The sequence below is a fragment of the Oreochromis aureus genome, linkage group 23 (assembly GCF_013358895.1).
Source record: "Oreochromis aureus strain Israel breed Guangdong linkage group 23, ZZ_aureus, whole genome shotgun sequence".
Taxonomy (NCBI): domain Eukaryota; kingdom Metazoa; phylum Chordata; class Actinopteri; order Cichliformes; family Cichlidae; genus Oreochromis; species Oreochromis aureus.
The window spans coordinates 10,069,310-10,093,497 of record NC_052963.1 but is presented as its reverse complement, the minus strand read 5'-3'; the positions used below and the strand labels follow the sequence as shown (position 1 = coordinate 10,093,497).

The 24,188-nt window shown below is 39.7% G+C and overlaps 1 protein-coding gene across 3 annotated transcripts in view; it reads left to right on the top strand.

Annotated features, from left to right (window-relative positions):
• Positions 1–24,188, top strand: part of LOC116328902 (E3 ubiquitin-protein ligase Midline-1-like) — an 83,164-nt gene that overhangs the window by 42,193 nt on the left and 16,783 nt on the right. For all 3 annotated transcript variants that reach the window (XM_039607360.1, XM_031750800.2, XM_031750801.2), the window contains exons 2-5: positions 239–1,032; positions 14,803–14,898; positions 21,305–21,412; positions 23,981–24,129. In XM_039607360.1, the coding sequence (XP_039463294.1) occupies positions 307–1,032; positions 14,803–14,898; positions 21,305–21,412; positions 23,981–24,129 (1,079 nt within the window). In that variant the 5' untranslated portion in view covers positions 239–306. The remainder of the gene's footprint in view (positions 1–238; positions 1,033–14,802; positions 14,899–21,304; positions 21,413–23,980; positions 24,130–24,188) is intronic.

Below are 24,188 nucleotides of genomic sequence, written 5' to 3'. Positions count from 1 at the left end.
GGAACATACCGAACCATGCTAATTAATCTGTTTGTTTAGTCTTTTTTTCAGTCCTAAGTCAGGCGTAGAAAACCCGGCAACTTTAAGTCAACTCAGTGGTCTGCTTCATTGAGATATAAGCCCTCCAAAGAAAGCGCAGAGAAGTAAGCTGTTTCACACCATTTAATCACAAATCCCCCTGCTTTCTTTTCCTTTCTCCCTCTCTCTGCTCGCCTCCATCTATCTCTCTGGCCTCCAGACAGCTGAGTGGCTCTTCTGGATTTCGCTGACACTGCGCCTGGTCCCGCCTGGCCTTTTTTAATCAGGATGGACACTCTGGAGTCAGAGCTAACTTGTCCAATCTGCCTGGAGCTCTTTGAAGACCCACTGCTGCTCCCCTGTGCCCATAGCCTGTGCTTCGGCTGCGCCCACCGCATCCTCGTCTCCCACTGCACCACCAACGAATCGGTTCAGAGCATCGGCGCCTTCCAGTGCCCCACCTGTAGATATGTCATTTCCTTGAGTCCAGAGCGTGGACTAGAAGGACTTAAGAGAAACGTGACCTTGCAGAATATTATTGATAGAGTTCAACGGGCCTCATCTTCAGCCGGGCTCCCCCTGCCGCTGTCGTTGCCTGCCCCTCACAGCGGGCCCAACTCTCCTGGCGAGGAAGGTAGCAACCGGTTGGCCCTGGTCCCCCTCAGTGCCGCCATGTCCAGCCCGAGCACACCTCCGGAGCCGGTCCAGTGCCAGTTCTGCGAGCAGGACCCGCCACAGGACGCTGTTAAGACATGCGTAACGTGCGAGGTGTCGTACTGCGACGAATGCCTCAGAGCGACGCACCCCAACAAGAAGCCGTTCACCGGCCACCGGCTCATCGAGCCTATGCCGGACTGCCACCTCAGAGGGCTCCAATGCCTGGAGCACGAGGAGGAAAAGGTGAACATGTACTGTGTCACTGATGATCAGCTCATCTGCTCACTCTGCAAGTTAGTCGGACGGCACAGGGACCACCAGGTGGCAGCACTGAACGACCGCTATGAAAAACTCAGGGTAAGCACAGACCCTTCTTATGTTTGCTTAATTGATTTTAATGAAGTTATTTCTCATTTGAAATCTTCTAAAAATCCCCATTTTCTAATTAAAACCTGCAAGATCCGTCACATTCTAATGACAGATAAGCTTATACTTTCTTTGTTCTTTATCTTATACCCATATAATGAATATTAAACTTTAATTTTACTCTGCTCAAAAGTGTGAAATTTTCTATTATCCTTATCCAGGTATCTCACTCGATTATCATGTGAGATTTTATCATCTCGTGCTGACTTATTATCTCTGCTGAATAATTAAGCAATTAGCATAATCACTGCGCCATGCCACTGTGCCAGGAGGGCATTCAGAAGCAAGCACACAGAGCGAATATGGGGAGTGTCATTAGTGACAAGGCATGGTGTCTTTAATGAGGTTGCAGGTTAACGAGCACCAATTGCCTGCTGGGTGTAGGTGTGCTTAATTGAGCATGGCTATTACAGTGTGCTGGTAATGGAGATGGAGGCAGTGTGTGTCTGTGCGTGTGTGTGTCTTACAGCAAAGATCATGCAGAAGTAAATGTTACCTTGGATGTCCACCAGATGGTTTCTTCTATTAATCTGCCTTTGACTAATATAAGCACTTTGCTGGACAGTGTCTCCAGTGACTTGGGATTACATTTGCATAATGTTGGAGTATTTTAATGGGTTCTATAAAAGGGAAGGGAGACAAAAAAGGGAAAAAAATGGTCAAAGTAGAAATGGCCAAGGTATAGCTACTTCAGTCCAAAGCCAAGCTTTCATAGTACAATGCAAAATCCAGAAGCTATGAGTATGCAGTTATCTTCCATTTACAAAGCTGAATTAGTGAATGCAAGACACATCGCTAGTCTCCACATCACACCCCTGATGATGTAAGTTCACTTTTACCTCGCGTTTGTGGTCCTACTAGGCTGCTAGTAATCTGATTTTAGATCAGCACAGAGAAGGTTTTCTCTGGCAAACGGCCTTCTATGCCACACAATGAACACATCATTTCTGCTGTTCAGTTAGAGTAACCCAACAGGTTAACAGTTTGCAACCAACACTTTCTGTTTTAGAATACTTCTTTGTCTTTAGGTTCAGGTAAAGTTGAAAATTAGACATTTACAAAGGTGCCATTGTAAGTTATGTAGAACAGTATATAGGCACATACGGATACACTATCAGTATTTCAGCTTAGCTTTGTTGAATCATAACCAGTGTTGGAGTCTTTACTCAAAACAAGTAATGGATTACACATTTCTCAGTACTTTTCTTCTAAGTAAAATGAATGGAAATACATTGTCTCATACTTACAAGTTAGGAATATCAACCATAGGCTACAGTTCTGCACACAACTCAAATGATTGTCCGAATGAGGACACATATACAATCTTTCCTTTAGTATTTACGTATGTAACGTGCCAAGAACACAAAGCAAAGTTGAAAACAAACTCAAAGAGACTTTAAAGGGATCGCCATGGTAATTCCACTTTACAAATATGGAATGGAGGCTACAACGTCACTGCCTCTGTTACCTGTTGAACTTCAGACTCTGGCTGCTGGGCTGGGGCCAGCATGCGACTAACTTTATCTTCATTTTGTGACTAGCTTTGTGTTAGCATGTTTTTTGTGTAGAGGGTTGCAAAGAACTGAGATTGTGTTAGCGGTATAATGTGCTTGTTTCTGTCCTAGAGAAATCATGGGCTTGTCCCCTTGTGCTATCAAAGAAAAAAATATGTTTTTATCACCACATTTTCCTCCTGCCCCACATGAACTGAAATTAGCTGATTATAGCACAAATGGGTCTATGAGATATCCCGTTATTGTGCCAATAATGTTTTTCCACGATCAACATTGACCAGTCACATTTTTGTGATGTCATAGCTTTGAAATATGGAGGAAAATGTCTTAGGTTCTATAAAACTCTCTTCCAGAAAAAAAGGAGTCATGCTAAAAGAAAACAAAAACAAAAACACTCCTGTATAGTTGTTTAGAAGTGGGAATTAGCTATAGAGCACAGGGCTGTAAACATGTTTTTCTGCTTTAAAGTTTGGCATTTTAAGATGCTAATCTACTGGGACTGACTCGCTTTTGGAGGCAGCCTCAAGCAGCAGCTGGAGGAACTGACTTTTTTGTGCTATTTCTGTGTTCCTCTTGGTATCAACCGCAATCATCATGATCCCCACTGGTGCATCCTAAGTATACCCATTTATGCATCTTGGTTGCAGCTGTGTCACCTCTAATGTCCAGCACATGTGCATTCACGTAGGTCAAACCTATTGATTTGAATAAAAACAACGTTTGAGCTTTTCTGCTGCCCAAGCATGCGTGCAACAGAGAGAATAAAGATTCCCCACCACCGCACCAAAGTGTCATTTAACCAGGGGACATTTTTTAGCCACGCACTACACACACACAAATGGTGTTTATTCAGCCTTGCTAAGCACCCTTAAATAAAATGTCATGACTGAGCGTGGTTCTCCTTTTACAAGGGTTTTGAAATATGTGTTAGTAGTTGGTAATATGTCCTTGGAGAAAGGGCATGCAGTGATATAATCGGAGAAACTGAACCTAACTAAAATCGGTGATTATGATTACATATGTATGCACCCAATAAATAAGCCTAAACATTCCCTCCTGCCTTTCTGTTTATCATTCTTTTGTTTTAAAACCAGCTTTGCCTCCAATGATGGGCTTGATGTTCTTTGTCATTAGATTTAATGTGGGTGCCTCTACCGCCTCATGTTGCCTGTTTCAGCAAATTTAGGCAGAGAAGAAAAATTAGCAGGAAGGCTACAGGTCAGTGCATCATCTAATTATCGTGATTTTCTTTCTCCCTGCTCTCCCTCCATTCAACCAGAGAGAAATAGCACAGGTCAGCACACCCTGCAGTTATTATACAAGCTAATTATCACCTATACCACAAAACAAAAACACAAACCCCCCAAAAAACCCCAAAACAAAACAACGGGATGGCACTTGTGTCTCCTACCTGCACAGAGGTTTTTAAATACTGCCTGTGTAAGCCAAGAAAGTGTGCAAGACAAATTGTTTAGGCCAAGCAAACCATGTCATACTTTGAATCCGTGTGAGCAATACTACTGCAGCTCATGTGCATTCCCAAGTTTCAACCATTTCTTAACAGTTATACGAGAGGATACACGTCTAAAACCAAATGAGGGATTTCTGTCACATGTTCCAACTTTGTTATTCAGTCATTTTCCCCCCCAAACGTCTTGACATTTACTTCTGACAGGGCTCGTTGGTTAAATGAAGTTCTTGTTGAAATATATAGTCCTCCTGCTGTTTGACATCACTCAGAGTACCTTGTGAGGACACTGACAACAGATGGGAAAACAACGCATGTGTGACCGCTTCATTAACTTGTGAGCGCGCTCGCTCGATTTTTCTCGCGCACTTACACAAAAGAAAACATACACACGAAGGCACTAACGTCTACACACACACACACACACGGACACACACAGTTTATACACACAGGCATTTCAACGGGCTCTCCATAATCTACTGAAATATTTAAAAGAAAGGAAAACTTCATAAGAATATTAAAATGAAAATTTAAAAAAGACTGAAAAAAACACTTTAAAAGCTAAAGACAGGGAAAAAAAAGTAAAAGATAAAGAAAATAACATAATAAAATATGAACCAGTTGAATGAAAGAGCAGGTAAGATTACATCTGAATTTATTAAATAAGTACAAAGTCCATATTAGGTAAAAGCAGTAGAAAAAAAAGTCATTAGCTTGGCTTTAAAAATAGCTTGAGTTGGGGCAGCTCTAGGCCCCAAACACAGCTGAATCACAACTGTGCACTGGTTTAAAGTCAGTTTGTTGGATTTGGTTTGAACTCTGGGCACCACTAGCTGACCGGTCCTTGCAGGTCTGAGAGATGTGTCTGTTTTTTGTTTCTTTATTCAGCAAACCAGGTCCTGAAATTCAGTGCTGTATTACACAAGAAGCCAGAACAAATTGGTGTAATGTGTTCTCTCTTCTTGGTGTGTAGGCAGTATTCTAGTGGCAGCATTTTAAATGAATTGGGAGGCCAGTAGGAAGGACATTTCTATGCAAGCAAAAACAAAACAAAACATTTTTGCCATCTATAAGTCAGAATTTCAGGTAATTATATCAGGATTTGGAGGTATCTTACATTTTTAACATTGTAAATCACATTTCAAAGAAAATGACATGAAATTTTGAGTTACATATTGTATTTCAAGTTAACCTTAACTTGATTTGCAACATAACTTTGAAAGTTTATTTTAAAAATCACATAGTTGAAATTATTTCAACAATTATTATTTGGAATAATTTCCAAGTATTTCAGTGACTCAGTGACTATGTTCACTATTTTCAGTGTTTAATAACATAGCTTTCTGACTCATCGCGTCAGTGTGTTTTAACATATTCAATATGGTCAATAGGCTGGTTTTTATTTAGCGCTTTTCTACTCGAGCTTACACAACAAGTGCTTGTACAAAAAGCCTCATTCACCCAATCAAACCCAGTCACACAAGCACTTTTTTCCTCCACCTAAGTGCTTTCCATCCAACATACACACACATGAATACACCGGAGAGCAAATTTTGGTTCAGTGTCTTGCCCAAGGATATATAGGTATGTGGACTGGAGCTTGGAGCAGGCAGGAAAAACCACCATACTTCCGTATACTGGGGTATAGCCTTCCACCAGGCTATACCCCAGTATAGTGGAATATAGTTTATATTTGACTTAAAAAAATATTATTATTATTTCTTATCTGTTTATATCTTAACTATTATATGCAGCTTTGACAGAGTATTTAAAAGTAGAATGGGAGGAAGAGCCTTCAGTTTTCAGGCCCCTCGTCTATGGAACCAGTTTCCAGTTTGGATTCGGGAGACAGACACTATCTCTACTTTCAAGATTAGGCTTAAAACTTTCCTTTTTGCTAAAGCATATAGTTAGGGCTGGACCAGGTGACCCTGAATCCTCCGTTAGTTATGCTGCAATAGGCGTAGGCTGCTGTGGGTCTCCCATGATGCATTGAGTATTTCTTTTCCAGTCACCTTTCTCACTCAACATATGTTAATAGACCTCTTTGCATGAAATCATCCTTGTTATTAATCTCTGTCTCTCTTCCACAGCATGTCTTTATCCTGTTTTCCTTCTCTCTCCTCAAATGGTCGCAGCAGATGGCCCCGCCCCTCCCTGACCCTGGTTCTGCTGGAGGTTTCTTCCTGTTAAAAGGGAGTTTTTCCTTCCCACTGTCGCCAAAGTGCTTGCTCACAGGGGGTCATATGGTTGTTGGGTTTTTCTCTGTATCTATTATTATAGGATATACTGTACAATATAAAGCGCCTTGAGGCGAATGTTGTTATGATTTGGCGCTGTAGAAATAAAATTGAATTGAATTGATTATTTTACCATGTTTTGTGTTAGCTGTAATATAGCTAACATGAGCTCTGTGTTAGCAAGCTACTATTATTAGCTAAACATAATGTTATAAGCCACCACTGACCTGATGCCATGTACTTTTGGCTACATCTACTCATTCTTTTATATCTAGTGGGGCGTGCTAGCATAATGCACCTTCAAGGTATTACCTTTTTTGTGTTTTGTTTTGTTTTGGTAGCAAGCTGATATGAACTGTAATTGTACTTTGTCTCAATGAAATGGGAAGGGCATGCAATTAAAAAAATGAAAGAAGTAATTTCAATCATCTCTTTTAAGCTGTTTTGAAGAAATTGCATTTATTACGTGCCTAGATGATGAAAAAATCAAATTTGCAATCACTTTGCATACTGATAAATTGACTGTTTGTTACAGGAGTAGAGCTACTGAGGTGAAAATTCCAGGTTTTTTTCTTCAAAAAAGAAGAAAAAATATAAATACAACAGAATTTCTGATTTTCATAAACACGACTTTAAGTCCAGGATAAAAAAAAAGCCCATTGAGCTGAATATTATACATTATCCTTCAAGTTAAAGACGGATTATTGCTAATCACATTAAAAGCCACACTTTATTTTTCAGACCACTGGCTTGTTTTGCTGTCTTCGGTAAGAGTGAGGCTTAAAATATATCTCTGCCTCAGGATAAGTTCTGATTCAAGGCACCACACATGTCACGTCACTTAACTTTAATTCATTTCTGTAAGCTATTTCTTTTTCTCTTTGTGTCTAATCTGTGCATGGCAGTATTTTGTGAAAGAATGGATTAAAACAAGACAGTATATAGTCATAAATAAATAAAAGCAATGATGAGCTATGATTATGTAACACAAGTACATTTAGACACAGACTGTTCTCAGATTTTATGAACATTGTACAGTATACAGTGAATGTGTTGTGGCTTTAAAAAGGCAGGTTGCGTGGTAAACAGAAACAGGGTAGGAAGTAAATTGAGGTCTAACATAATTACCAAGTGAAGTGCAATGCAATATTAATGCTGAAAAACGCATTTGATATTTAATTTATAAAGACAGAAAACTTTGGGGAGACTTCTTAAACGAGGAGGTCCAGCACGTAGCCTCCCTTTGTCAGGTAATTCCAATAGCTTAAAGTCAAAATGCTCAAGCTGTTACAGGACACCCGATTTTCTTTAGATATGATTTTTCACTTCTTTTTCTTTCATTATAAAGTCTGACAACTTGGAACTGTTTTGGTCATATTTTCTGGAACATTTCATTCAAATCACTTTTTGCCCTGATCTGCTGGAATTTGAGATATCCCCACTCCGCAGGGGGTGCGGGGGAGAATATCAGATGATTGGAATAGTTTCCTTTTTTTCCAGTGGCAGTGGTGGTGTGTGTCTGATAAGAGCCATGGAGGTTATTGTGGGAACACCCATCCTTTTTCAGAGATAAAATTACCCCCGTCACAGGAAATTGACGGAGGAGGCGGCTGGAAATAGCTTTTAAAGTCCTTGGCTCCGGGTCGGAGGAGAAAGAACCTTGAGGATAAAAGATGGCAGCTGCTCTTTGTGTGTGTAATTTCAAATCACAGGTTGGTTCTGTTTTGTTGTAATCCACTTTGGTTAATCAGCTGCCCTTTAGTGTTAAAAAATATGTTGGGCTGTCAAGTACAAACACAATAAAACAGGAGCAGACACAAAAGCTTCTGAACCGTAACCTTGGTGATAAGCATGACATTTAGCTCCATGTCCTCCAGCCATCTCATTCATCTTTTATATCATAAAAAATACTTATTCCCTTACATGCTTTGACAGTCCATCCTATCGTCCTGACCTTTTTTCTTTCTTTTTTTAAATGCAACCTTGACTTTGGCAAACAATCTTTAAAGTGGATCATAAAACAGCAATAAAAAGCTAAATTAAAAATACATATGCTGACAGCCAAAAGCGTAGTACAACTTGACATCACACCCTCCACTGGTGCTGCCGCTGGGTGTGATCAAAAGCTCAACAAGCTTGAAACTTTCAAACAGAGAGAGTGAGCATTGCTTCTTCCCTCTGACCACACAACAGTGATGCAGAGTGTAGAGGACACTCTGCATCACTTTACATCACTGCAGCAAGATGAAAAGTAAACCCATTGGCCATGTTTTTTAGGGGACAACTGGCTATTCTTTAATATGTCAGTCATATTTATCACCTACAATATCATGGCATAGAGTCACTTAAATCTCCAATAGCTGATCTTTTTGGACTTCTTGATGAGGGATCATGTTTGGAAGTAAGCAAGAGTCAGTTAGTTGGTAAATCATCTTTCTCTTAGTGTAAACCACCCACAAAAAACAACAACATCCTGACAAAAAGTGTAAAGAGCATTTCCAGAAAAGAATTTCAACAATGTCCTACTTTTTCCACATTCAGTCACATACACACAGCACAGTCACAACATAGTTTGACAGACATAAAATAGTGTTTTTGTCCTAACAAGGTGATTCTGAAAAAACTGTTACCTGCAAACTTGGTGTATCTGTGTGCAGTGTGTCCTTAAAAAAACGAGGAAACTGGACATGTAGAGGGTAAAGAAAGAATCTGTTCCAGATGAACAGTATTTGAAAGTCATGCCCTTAAGAAATCAACTACAATTCCAACAAAGACCTGACTCAGGACCTGAGAGATGCATCTGGCCCTTCAGTTTATCTTCTATTGTTCGTCAAAAATGGTCTAGGTGGAAAAGTGGCTATGAAGAAGGGAAACAAAGAGAAAAGGCTGTAGATGTACCAAATTGTGTAAGGAAGTAGACTAAAGATGAAGTGATGAATCCAAATTTGAAATTCTTGATTCAAGTCAGGTCAGGTACGACAGTGTCTACAGTCATCTGAAAAGCACGGTGGAGGCTCTGTCATGGTTTGGGGACACATTTCAGCCTGTGATGTTGCCGACTATACGGATCCAAATTCATAGAAATATGAAACAGAAACATACCATCAGATTTTAATCCACCATTCAGTACCATCTGGAAGAATCTGATTGGCAATAGCTTCATTTTCCAGCATGACAATGATCCCAAACACTCCACCAATGCAGTAAAAGTGTACCTGGATAGAAAAGCCACTCTTTCAGTCTTGATCTCCCCAGTACCCAGACCTCGACATTATTGAAGGAGTGTGGCTGGAGAGAAGATGTCTGGAGAACTATTCAGGTTGTGTTGAAGAGTAAGGGTGGTCACACCAAATGTTGACTTTCAAGCTTTCAAGTTAGAATTGTGCAAAATCAGTTTTTGTCTTCCATACTATTCCATTTGTATTGTCGCCCTTGAAAAGTTGAAATAGTGACATTATTATCAAAATTTGCTTATTTGTGGTTAGCATAAATAGACTGCTGTGTTTGTGCATTGGGCTTTGTCACTGCTAAAGCTCTTTGTGTTCAGAACTGGTTACTAGCATTTCCTGTTGTTTAGTGCTTTTGAGTCATTTTGCCATCAAAAGATCTGCCTGCTGCTGTTAGATGCAGTATTGATGTAGCTACTAAGAAGATAAAATGATAAATCCTAAACTAGAGTGTGCATTTCAAACCAAGAAGTTATAAGATGCTTGGTATCCCATGTTTAAAGGCCTATTTTAAAGAAATGTACAGATATGAGGTTCTCTCTTTAACCGTAATAAAAAAGCCACTCTGTGAAAATTTACAGTGCATTGTGTAGCACTCGCAGACAACTTTTACTTCCTGTACTCAATGTTCTCTTCGCTCTGGGCTTTTTTGTCTCTCTCTCTCTCTCTCACACACACACACACACACACACACACACACACACACACACACACACACACACACACACACACACACACACACACACACACACACACACACACACACACACACACACACACACACACCTCATCCTTTTTCAATTTCTTCTACAACAATGCTCCTTTCATGCTGTGTTTTCTTTTTCCTCTGCTGTGCTTTGCTTCTTAATCAGTGCCCTTTTCCTGTAGGAGTCATCTGTGTTTCTCTCAGACTGATAAAAGAAACACAAACAATTTGTTTCCAATTTATAACTTAGCTCAGTAGTGGAAACAATACACCAATACACAACGCCTACTACAATGATGATATGAGATAAATACATTATAGATGTGTGTAGGGACAGGTGGACAGACTATAAAGCAGAGCAGTAAACAAGCATGGGCTCTTTTAAAGTTCCCGTTTCCTCTTCCTGCTTCCTCTTTAATGTCTGTCTTGCTGTTTAACTGTCTGCCTTTGTTCTTCCTCATCTTTTCCTCACAGTCTCTCTCCTCATCTGCGTGACTGAGGTTTCTCTGATCTCTCTAACTCATGAACCAGGACGAGAATGGAGATGAATCCTCAGAGCACAATCCTGCTCAGTGTCACAGTAAATCTTAGAAAAGATGGAGGTCCTCTGAAGTTTTGACTTCAGTTGCTTACCTTTTGCTATCTGTGAGTGAGCGAGCATGTGCGATCCGCTCGCATACATTCTTAGCTTATCAGCACTGCTCCAGGGTGATTTGTTTCATTCACCGCATGCATCTACAGCCATTTTTGAACACATGAACAATGCATACACTGATAACAAGTGTGATGCTTGTTATATAGAGACACGTAACCTTTTTTGAAGCCGTCACAAAGATGTTAGGTGATGAAAGAGATGAAAAATTTGCCTCGTTTTCAAAGAGTGGATTCTTTTAGGGCGATATGAGAAGAACCTAAGAGAAGTTCTGAGCATGCTGTAGCAGAACAGCTTCTCACTAATTATGAACAGATGCCATTGAATGAATAAGCTTTTCTTTGAAATATAAAAACCTCACAAAAACTGTTTTGAACTCTCATGGCTGTTAGGCTGAAGCACTGGAAACTTCTTGGCTACATTTAGGCACTAAAAGTTTCTTGGTCACTCTTAGGTACTGAAAAGTACTTAGTTGGGTTTATCCATTGCAAACTACTTGGTTAAATTTAGGCATAACAAAGTTACAGCTAGGTCCAGATACGGAGAAAACCTTGACAGGTTTAGGTACTGAATGTTTCTTGATTGGGTTTAGGGACCTACAACTTCTTGGTTAGTTTCAGGTACTGAAAAGTACTTGTTTAGTTTTAGGCACTGGACATTTCTTGCTTAGATTTGGGTACTAAAGAAAAGACCATAGTTTGGCAAAGAAATATTCTTTTTCACAGCATCTGAAAAATAATGACTTAAACCCATCTTACTAACACCATGAGCCTGCACATCCAGGCACAGGGGCCAAATATACCTTCATTCCAAAAGCCCCAATCCGGTGATTTTGCCAAAACAGCTTTAACTGAGGCCCTGGGAATGAGAACAGGCTTGAATTATGCCTCTTCTGTTGGAACTGCTCTTCATTCACTTCGCCTACTTACTCAATTTGAGCCAAGTCTCAAGTCTCTGCCGTCTACACAAAAGCCTGAATCAAACCGCCTCTACAGACCAGGTTGAGACTGCTCCTCTATCGCTGACCTCTGGATGTTTACATAAATCCTAGATGGGTTGTGGGAGTAAACTAACTAGCTTTCTGAAAGTGTGGAAACCGAGTGGACTGAGAAGTCCTACCTTGATGTTTTTAGGCTGCATGGTGATACACAATCCATTTGATATTTTCTATGAAAGAAAAGTGTGAGATGTCACAAAGTACTGGAAATCAACTACAGTTTTACTGGGTAATCTGTTTTCACTCTGTTGGGCATGGCTCATTGGTGTTGCAGTGGAGTAGTACCAGTGTCTGATCCACAGTCAGTCTGTTCTCTGCAGCACATGGCAATAAACAACCAACATTTTTTTACCCAGCTAAAAGAAATCATTATTGGTGTACAACAACTATTTGTAGCATTTTTACAATTTTACCTCCCATTAAACAGCCATATGAAACAAGGAAGTGAAGAAAAAACACTTTGACATGACATTTTTTTATATGCAAAACATTTTTTGGCACTGCCTCATTCGGTTAGCTCGGTTTTTACGGGCAACTTGTGTTTCAGTGAGACGAACAACAAAAATCACTCTTTTTCTCTGATGGCTTTGAAAAGAACTGTATCTTTCTTAGTGCGTCCTTTCTGCAAATAAATAAACCTGGTCAGCTGTTGTCAAATATTCAGTTTTACTATTAAGTTTTACCTCCGAACTTCAAAATACTGGCACATTTTTAAATAAAGGAATGCTATAATGCAGCATAAAACTGTGATGAAATAAAAACAAGTATAATATCATGATAGTTATAAAACTATAGTCACAAACTCTGAATTAATAACTAAGTTTTAAAGTTTTTGTGTCAGTCTTTGTCTTTGTGTCAGGACAAAAACCACTTAGTAAAGGAGGACAGAGAAGGAAAAAGGAAGTCTAAGATCACAGTAACATTCAAGCAATAAAATCTTTTTAGTACATGTAAGTGTTCCACATTTTTAAAAACTGTATATTTCACATGTGTCAAATGTAAAAGTATCCATCATTTTTTATTAAATCATTTTGCATCTTAAGATAATCTAAATCCTGCGGCTCGCTATGTATAATAAAACTCAACAAATCAAAAAGGCTTAGCCAAGGTGATTCAGAGCAGATTAACTTCACACAGAGACTTTTCTTTTTTTGGAGGGATGCAGGGTAAAAATCCGGCTTGGACCGGCAGCAGAAAAAGAGGACAGGCAGACAAAGAGAAAGAGAGATGGTAGGATAAACCGGCAGGATGACTGACGGGTGATCAACCTGACAGGGCTAGCAGTCCCCAAGAGATAAATGCCACTTGGCAACATGGATGCTGTCGATGTGGAGTCCAAATAAAACAGCAAACAAACACGCAAAGGTTACGTTAACACGAACAGGAACGCAGCCGCAAACAGAAGTACGGAAAACTTAACATGACTTTCGTTGCTCCTTTTCCCTTGTGTGCGTGTTTGTGTACTTCATGAACTTTACCTTTCCTACATTACACTGGGGTGTGGAAACACATTTCAACTGCATCTGAGGGAGCTGCTGACTTATTGTTGTGGCTCTTGTCCTCATCTCCATCCTTTCAGAGCCCATTTTTTTAGAGGGATAGTGATGACAGCGTCACATTTCTGTTCAAACAGTCCTTTATGCCTTGTTTGGTTTTTGTGTGTCATCGCTGTATTAAGGCCATCCATTTAAGCCCCGAGTACAGTAGTGTACACATGCCTGCACACGCAAATCTTTGCCAGTATTTACTGTGGTTGTTTATACAATATTCGCTATAGGTAGTGCTTTTTTAATCCTTACTGTAGCATCAGAACTGCCTTTGTTTACACTGCTGCTATAAAAAAAAGGGGGGGAGGTTAAAGGTCGAGCAAATACAAATGTCGTTTCACAGCAGGCTCACTTGTGAAGGCGAGTAAGTAGCAGCTGTAAAGAAAGCAAAAGATTCACTTCTTGTGCGTTAGGAAAAGTGTGCCGCCTGTCACGGCCTTGCTGCTGTAGCAAACTTGCACACCTTTTTTGTTTTTGGAGACATGAAAATCTCAACCAAGTCTGGTCTGAAATTCATCTGGAAAACAGTTTTGAATGGGCAAGAGGAGATGTGGCATCAGAGCAGCTTAAGCACGCTTGGTTTGGCAATAATATGATGGTCTTAGAAGTAAAGGAGACAGCTTGTGCCCAGGCAGATGAAAAGCAACAGAGAGGAGGAAAAAAAGGGGGGAGGAGGAGGAGATTATGGGACAGCACTGACGTGCTGTCACCTGTTTGCCGGTTCGTTAGCCGGGAGCGCTGCTGCATGCTCTCATAGGGAAAGCTTTTGATGCCTAATTTGCCGCTTGGCCAGGTTTGCGCATGGCTTGGTGCTCAGTGGAGTGGCTGTCCCAGTCAGATCCTCTCGTAGAGTAGGCTTCTCTGTCGGAGGCTCGGACTCGGACGGGGCAGGATGAGGAGGCAGTACAGAGACGAGGAGTATCAACCGCGCTCAGAGGTACGTGGTCACCAAACGCACCTGTTTAAAAAGACAGGCTATAACACCGGAGCTCCTGGGGACGCTTGCGCAGAAGGAGAGCTGATAGAAAATCGTTGCTTCTCTTTGCTGTTATTTTGTGGACCTGAACTGAGGAATCAAACAGCTTTTTTTTATTTCTTGTGTTTTCTAGACGCAGCTCTTTTCCACTTGCTTCAGAACTTTTTCTGTTGTTGCTGTTGTTCTGATATTCTTACATCCCCTCTGGCTTCCGTGAGAAAACTAAAAGGGAAAGGAGTTCCTTTTGCATTTTTATCTTTCTTGTATTTACAGCTCTTTCTCCGCTTTGATTTCTTTACATTCATATCAGAGACTTTTTTTTTACTTGTTTCTCAGTTTCTCCGTTGTCTCTTTTGTGTTATTGTTTTCTGCAGCAAGCTCTGGATTCCAACCTGAGTAATCTGATCAAGAGGAACAACGAGCTGGAGTCTCTTATGGGAAAACTGATTCAGACTTGTCAGCATGTAGAGGTGAGTCCCACGTGGCCCTTTATAGTTAGCTCTATGTTTTATTTAATTTTAATTTTAATTTATCAAATGAATGGATAATATAATATTTTACTACTTAAGACTTAACTGTAGCATCTCCTGTGTAACCTGTACAGTATAATTACTCAACCTTGATTATTAACCCTTAGCTTAGCATGTAGCAAGAGTTGACAACAACACTTACAGTAAATGACTGAATATGACGATCATTTTGAAAACCTAATATAATATTTATTTTTTTGTTTTAGTTTTTTTGAATATTTGTCATTTTGTCTTGATTACTCACTCAAACTGTTGTGCTGTTTTATTTGTATTTTGTATTTTGCAATGCCACTGCACAAAACTTTTTTTCTTTATGACTGTTAATGAATATCATTTTAAAAAGTGAAGATATATCAGATTTTGGCAAAAAATGTTAATTTACAGTGATTTGTTTTTTAAACCTGCTTTTATTCATTTACATTTACTGGTCATTTTTTCCCTTGTTTCTGGGCAGATAAAAAATATATTAGACAAGTGACAGGGTAGATTTATTTACATTAAAAACAAATACGAGTAAAACAAAGTTTACTCAAAAAAATCAGATTTGTTATTATTTGTAAAAGTTATTTTGGAGGTGTCATCGAGCTCTGTTTCATTTCACATAAATATTCTTAATAATAAAACAGAACGTTCGAAACTCTAATCTTACAAAGGATGCAGACAAAAATATATGTACACAAACAAATATAGCGTCTTTAGCATCTTTTAAGGGTTACATATAAATATAGAAAAATACAAATATATGTAACATGTGCAACATCTTTCAACCTCCATGCACTGAAAAAAAACTGTTTTCCAAATTGAAATGTTGAAATTTCCCAAAAGCTTTGAGTGCAGAAACAGGCAAGTGCAAATCATCTGGTTTCAGTCTAACACGTTTATTTTTAGGATAACAACCAATTGTGCGAATGTCTGCATGCATTTAGCTCGAGTGAAGGCAATTCTGTGCTAAGCCTGCCTGTTCATGTTCCACTAGCCCACTAAGAAGCTTTAAATAAAGTGATGCCACAGGCAGTGGTTGAAAGGCAGTGACATCTTAGTTTAGAAATAATGGAGAACAGCCTGCTTGCGTGGCAAGGCCTTTGCATGCTGCAAGGAAAGAGGATTATGATTTATTAACATTTAAGCGCTGTATACATTTTTTTTTCGAGCATGTTTTCATGTTTCCCATCACACAGATATGCTTCCTCTGAGCTTTAAGCTCAGGGGGAAACTGTGACGAGGCAAGAATTTCAAACAGGAGAAAGAAAAACTTGGATCCATTTCTGATGAATAAATGATGAACATGAAAAGTGCAAACAAACCCGCTTGACCTACTTCTCCCCAGTGCATTATGACACATGCAGCTGGGTTTTGCAACATAATCTGTAACCCTAAATAACCCCTGAGGTGTGCAGTGATAGCACGTCGGGTCAAGCTGCGCAGGGTCGAACTGGACTAGAAAAAGTTGCAAGCAAACAAAACAATAACGATCATGGGCTAAAAAGTACATCCATGAACTTACGTGAACTCAGGAAACTGAGCTGTCTGACGTGCTTGGCATGAATATGTCAGGGCTTAAAAATAAATAAATAAATAAATTAAAAAAAGAGATGGTCACTCAGCTTTGGTTGCTGTTGATGGAGCTTTCTGAATTTTTCACATCACATTAAACCTTTCCCAAAGCCTCACTAAAGATGGCTGCTGAGATTCTCTCAGACCCTAAATGTTGGAGAAAGATCAAGCAAATGGCAACCTTCCTTAACGAATCATGTTTAAAAATAAATAAATAAATAAATAAAAACAAACAAAAAATGACTGCGCACCCAGTTCCTCTGAGTCACCATCTGCTGTGGTTCGGCTGTGGCCACAGTTTCATTTAATGCTCCCACACCAAATTACGCACGCATTCTTTTTCGGCTGGCATCGTGACATGTTTTTTTTCTTTTTCAGGGAATCAGAGCCAAACCACATTTGGACCCTTCTATGCTGTTTTTTTTTCTTTTGCAAAAATGGGGCACAGTTATAATTTTGTGACGGTACAATGAGTTTCAATGCAATAATCCTAAATACTCAAAGAGGGATCGTTTTAGGCAGTTAATTGGTTTGTTTATTTAAATGAAAGGAAGGAAATTATCCCATTAAAAAAAGAAAAAGAAAACAAGAAAATGAAAAAGGATTAGCGCTTTTGCAGTTTTGTTTTAAAGCCAGAGAGAGAAGGAAAAGCGTTACCTCTGATGCGTGTCAGGGAATATAGGCCCTTCAAGACCAACTCCACCACCCCCCCTCCAGAAAGTTTGTTTGATGCGCATTTTACAAAGTTTGGATATCCTCCAGGCTTGAATCATTTGTGTGCATGCGTGTGTGTTTCTGTGGTTAAATGAATCACTTAATGTCCCTCTCAGGCTATAATCTGTCATACTGATCATATGCTCCAGAGGGCTCTGCCCACAGTCATTAGATGCTTCACATCTTTACACAGCACATCATGTACTTTGGTCACAAATTGTATGTGGGTGTCTGTGTGGCTGTGTACATGACAGTGTGTCTGCGCCACTGTCTTGTCACTGCAGTTTTTTATTATGACATCCATTTACTAACAGGTTAACTATGTTCAAGGGTACAGAAAGTATTCTTTTCTTATTCTTTTCCTTACTTGAAAATAAGCTCTCTTTGTCGAACTATGAAGGTGGATTGAAGCAGCAAACTAGCTGACAAGATATTGTTATTATGCACTGCTGCCTGAGGGATTGGTAACCACTGCTAGAAATGTATTAGAATTGGTAGAGTTGGTTATGGCGCCAGACACCACAGGAAGTCATTAACAGTTGATGTTAAAAATTAAGACAGTCGACAGCTGTGTTAACCAGTGTGGTTGTGTGGTACACCAACACAGGCCACATACAGTCAATCATTTTTTAAGATCAGAGCAATCCCTTAAGCTTGCAAGGTAAAAGCTTAAAGGTAAAAGCATCAGGTGCTGATGCAAGCACTGCTAACGTTAGCTTACACATAACTCAATAACTAATTCATTGTTACAAAGTGACACAAAAACAAAGTGGTGGTTGAAGAATGTAAGGAACAACTGACAATACAGGTGCTGTGTAACCTCATCCTTTGGGCCATGCTCAACTTTGATTTTTTTCCGATGTGGGATTTATGGTTCCACGTTGGGTAGTGCAAATAGAGCGATTATGAGAAGTCATCTTATACACTAAGGCTATGAGGACACACTTGTTGTCTAAAAAGCCGAAAGTCCATGTGGACTACCAGTGCAGAACCATGCTTGTCAGTTATGGATTACCTTACCTTTAGACTAGCCTTTCAGTCTGATTATTCTAAATGAGCCATAGATAGTTCATAAATACATGTATTTGCGCTTATAGAAGTGTGGTTAGTGGTTTAGTCAAGGGTACTGTCAACATAGAGCAGGGGTGGGGGAACTCCAGGCCTCAAGGGCTGGTGTCCTGCAGGTTTTAGATATCACCCTGGGTCAACACACCTGAATCAAACGATTAGTTCATGACCAGGCCTCTAGAGAGTTCAAGACATGTTGAGGAGGTCATTTAGCCATTTAAATCAGCTGTGTTGGATCAAGGGCACATCTCAAACCTGCAGGACGCCGGCCCTTGAGGCCTGGATTTCCCCCACTCCTTGACATAGAGCATATAGGTGACAGCAAAGGTGACACCCACCTACTATTGGTTAATACATTGGAACATTAGATTATTATTCTCACATGGGGATGTTCAGACAGTACATAGACTAAGTTGTACAGAGAGGGCACAGAGGGCATACTGGCTAACATCCAGGATGTGTCAGACTTTTGATTCTCAAATGTCTGTTGTGTAAATCCCAAAAAGGGTCAGGGCTAAAGTGCATCTGTGAAAAGAGCTTAAGATTACTTTTGTGTGTCCGTGCCATCTTGTTGAGAGATAAGCATAGAGGGACATATCACCTTAAATCCACAGTGACACCTTCAGATGACACCTTCTACAGTCACGTAATGTCCGAGAAAGCAAGTTAGAGCTTTCTGGTAAACTAAAGAGACAAAGTAATGCCAGAAAAAGCTGAGGCTTTTATTCCAGCTTCATTTTAGGCTGTTTCAATCAGTTTTTGGAAGCCATTCCTAAAACATCAAAACATTAATCAGTGCCAGAAGTTAAATAAATGCGGCTAGAGATGAAAAGAGCTGCCTTCCAAGGAACAGATTAGCCTCAGCATGTGCCCTTTTGGTTTATATTAAGAAAGGCTTCAACCCAAAATACCTTATATCTGCATAAGTATACTAAGTGGTGTACAAAATGCCACTCAGAGATAACATATACAGTAAACTGTTAAAAATGTCAGGCTTCCCCAGAGCTGTCACAGTGATGTTGATGAAACCAATTAACAGTGTTGAAAAGACAGTTGCAGAGGCATTGCTATAGAGCAGAGCTAAGGCGTTGCGTCAGCTCGGCATGTCTAACATAAGCACTGAGATGTAATCCAGGTGGAAAATTGTTTCTGTTGGCAACATGATCCCAGAAAATCACATAAATGCTGTTTAGGAAGGGACGCTGAGGATATTGTGGAAGTCTACTCCAACCTCGTTTGGCTCTGTGGAGGAAAAGCAAATGAGCCCCTATGATGTCATTATTAAAACACCTGTCAGGATCGATGTGTGCTTGTAAGAGTGTATGTTTGCATGAATAACTGTGCAGTCTTTCTTTAGCTCGGTAACGCTCACAGCAGACTTCCCTTTCATTGCTCCCAGTGCTATCGCTCTGCTGCAGCAAGAAAACACTTTACAAGGTGCTGAAAGGGCCGCTAGGAAATGACCACAATGAGAAATTACACATTATGTTTGGACCTGCACTCTCATAATTGGACTTGAACAACTTTTATAGCCTGCTCAGACTGTACAGGTTCCAACTGCAAAGTGAATCAATTGCCTCACAGAATGGACCCTCATGGCAGAACCACCTTGAAAGCAGTCAGCTGTACTTTTTCAAACACCTTCCAGCTAGACTAAATCATTTTTATTAAACTTAACTGCCATCAGCGGGACTTGAGGCACAAAGATGTTTCAGTCCACAGACTTAGAAATTAGGCTAATTATGCTCCTTTTATAATACTGCTGCTCACTTAGGATATTACAAGGCTCTGGAATTCCATATTGTGAATTCCATGATATATACCTACAATGATTGTAGGTATATATATATGTATATGAAAAGAACAATTTGACTGTTTAGATGTAATCACCTTTATATTCCATTCCCCTTAAATGCTACACGACAGCATTTGCAAAAATAAAGTTGCTGCATGGTTTTTTTTTGGTCACGAATAATAAGTCATCTTGACTAGTTAGCTTCTTTAGCAAGTTAGATAGTCAAGAATAATAAGTATTCTTGACTAGTTAGCTTCTTTAGCAAGTTAGATAGTCAAGAATAATAAGTATTATTGACTAGCTAACTAGTCAATAATAAGTATTCTTGACTAGTTAGCTTCTTTAGCAAGCTAACTAGCCTAGGTTAGCTACAATACATAGAACGCCTGTTTAGTAAAATTAGTGGAAGAGCATGGCATATTATTTGTCAGATAATTGCATTAAAAATGCTTCAAAAGGCACCAACATCTCAAACACAGTTTGAAGATTTAGATCTTTGATTTGAATTAGCTGAACCGATGATTAGCAAACAGCTAGCCATCCAATTTGTAGCTAGCCAACCTGTCTCTGAAAGCTGCCACACTTCTAATAATGGATAACTAGTTATGAGTTAGGAAGTAGAGTTTTTATGAAGGGGAAAATAAGACCAAAGGGCATTTGTGAACTGTCACAGACAGTGACAGTTCACAAATGCCCTTTGTTGAATTTGAAAAGCAACTTCTGTTATTGAAGTTGCTCAGAGAGTCAGAGTTTCCACAGGGTCTATTTGTACATCGCTTCACCTTTTTATGTACTTGTTTAATATATAAAACAGCAAAAACATAAAACTACTGTACATTTCTTTCACATTCAGAATTCTCACACTCAGATAAAAGGCAAATATATACACTGTACCATGTATATGAGCTCATTTCATTACCCTTGCATAGCATATTGCTGAGAGTCATGTCTGCTTTCTTACAGACATAAGGCTTCCTGCTTACTTTACTTATCACTCAGCACTCTAGCCAGCAGGAGGCAAAATAGCTGAATATGCCCCATCTTCGTCAAGTGTTTGCTTCCAGACAGGAGGGCTGGCTGATGGATGAAAATAACACGCTGTCCCTCTGTGGACATGATGTGGAATCACTAAACATACATCCCTCTATATACTCCATCCACACCTTTCATCAGTCTCTTTGTTTGTCTAATACTCGCCTCGAATTGGTTTCTCAGGTGAACGCGTCCCGCCAGGAGGGCAAGCTCGTGGAGGAGTGTGACGTCCTGATCGACATTATTCAGCAGAGGAGGCAGATCATCGGGAACAAGATCAAAGAGGGGAAGGTGAGGTGAACGCTCAGAGGGGTGAGGACTGTGACACCATTTGTTTGCTATAAATGCTGTATTTATAACCAGCTTTCCCTACATATTCATATTCATTTAATATTAAAATGCTGCTTCAGTCCATCTATCAACTGCTCAAGCACACATAATAATCCTCCTAGAGTGAACATTGTCTGCAGCTGTAATAATCTGTGAAACAAATGGATTCCCTCATTCATGCTGTGTGTTTAATATCTACATGACACAGAACTACAATTCAGAGCTTGTGTTTTGCTAGAGTTGATTGACTTATAAGGCCAAGCTTTTATTAATCGCAATTTAAACTCTCTGACATCAATTTAAGATATCATCAGATCTCATTTTCTATTCAACACAATGCTTCATCACAGTTGCTTGACCTGAACCTTACTCTTCCAACAGACGGCAAACCCTTCAACACACATTCAACAGAAGGGAAAAACAGACAGACTGCCCAAAAGCAGATCCCAGAGCATATGGGACGGCACTCTTTCTCGTACTCTAAACCCAGATGATTTCTTTAAGCTCTGTCTAATGAGACTTGGAATGCACTAGGGATTTTTTTTTTTACCATGTAATCTAGGCTTTCAGCTGTTAGGATTGTGCAGCAAATAGAGAAATGGATACAGATGGATGGATCATTGTTTATAGACCAACAGAATTCTTACAAATTCTTACAAAGATTTTTGGTGTTTGTGTTAGTGCATACTCAAAAACAACTCAAAACTGTCTTTTCTGAGACAAAGTTTCTGTAGTAATAATGACTAGCAATTGACCGAAATTTTCAGTGGCTTTAAATCAGGATTACAGTATCTTGGGTTCTTTGCAAGCCAAGCTGCTGATGAAATGTCCTTTGACCTCAATGCAACCACTGACCTAAATCTGTCTCCTGAAATCTTTGCTGACAGGGAAAGTAAATGAAACTTAGGGGCAAACGAGGCCATCTAAAATCCCAGATTTGCATTTAGCAGAATCACTGACAGCTCTGAAAAAGTTAAGATTAGCTGGGGCATGAGAAGATTAGCTGATATTGATAGAAAACATCTTTGCCAAGCACCCTGTGTGCTCGTTATTTACTCTTCTTTTGTTAAGATTTTAAATCTGTATGGAGCTTCCGAGGACTACTCCAGCCAAGAAAAAATGGTTTGTTTGTTTTTTTTTTTTTCATATGCAACAATTTATTTTTCATGGTAGCTCTAGTAGTGCAGCAATAAGACCTATACACCCATACCACCAACCACAGAAAACAAGAGGCATGTTGTTACATTAGTTAGGTGGGTTGCAAAGCATCTTGCAGATGAGCAGCAAGGTAGGCAGGGTAAAGCGACTCAAATAATGAACACGATTTCAGATTTCCCTACCAGAATGAATGCCCTTAAAATTATTCATTTGAATAATTGAATTCATACATTTTTATTGGCATACACAAGATAAACCATGGACGTAGCTTCCGAGCTGGAAAAATTAAGTCAGTGCGCAAGTGTCTTAAACCAGCGGACCCCAACCCCCCGGCCATGGACTGGTACTGGTCCGTGAGTCGTTTGGTACCGGGCCGTGAGAGTTGAGGCTCGGGTGTAAAATTCATGGTTTTCAGGGTTTTTAGCATTGTTTTTTAATTGTTTTTATCGTTAACTCGGTTTCCCTGGGTCGTTTCCCATGTGTTATGAGTAAATCTTCTTTTTTTTGGTACCGGTACTGGTTTTATTTTGTTGTATTTATCCACGACACTTTAAAGGCTGGTCTGTGAAAATACTGTAGGACATACACCGGTCCGTGGTGCAAAAAAAGGTTGGGGACCACTGTCTTAAACCACCATTCCATTTGAAGGCCACCAGATAGCCAGCATCTGGTTGCAAAAAGCCTTTCTATAATCGTTCTATAGAAGTCTATGGGAAAGCAAATGAGCCCCTATGACACCTGTAAACGCTATCTTGCTAAGTTGATGGGTCAGTCACTAATTTTACGTCATACCTAATAAAATAAAAAATCTATTCCAAAAGTCCTTTTTACACCTTTTTTCAAAATAGCAGATAAATGTGCTCAATGCCTAATGACTTTTCAATCTTGTTGTCAAGTCTGTTTCCTCAAGGCTTCAGAACAGAATTTAAGAAACCAACCAATTATGGGTAGCTATGTCCAAAACATTACCTTGAAGTGTCAGGTGCAAAAAGAATGTGGAAAAAGAGACAAGTAAAGTGAAAGCCATTAAACTAAATGTCCTGTGATTTTATTTATGGATGATGGGTATGTTCATGCCCTTTGTTAACCTTCTGTGATGTTAATACCAGTAGAAGAAAACATGCAGAATTTGATGACTACCTGCATTAGTCAACCGTGGATTTGACCTTTTCATGTATGAGTGACTCCAAAATGTTAACATCCATCTTCTTGCACCCATAAAACCCCATATTTCTGGGACATTTCGTGCCATCAGCGATTATGTTATCAGCCATAATGATTCACAACACCTTAACTTGCATAACCACTATTTCATCCATTCCGATTCATCCTGATAGTCTTTTCTGTGACTTTCTCTTTCACACTTTCTAGGCACATAGGCTTCGGAAGCTCGCCCAACAGATCTCCAACTGCAAGCAATGCATAGAGAGGTCCACAGCCCTCATAACACAGGCCGATCAGACGCTGAAAGAAACTGATCATGCTCGCTTTCTGCAGACAGCCAAGAGCATCAATGAGAGGTCAGACAGCCCACACACTGACCGCATGCCTTAATTATTCAGCTCAGCATGTTAAAATC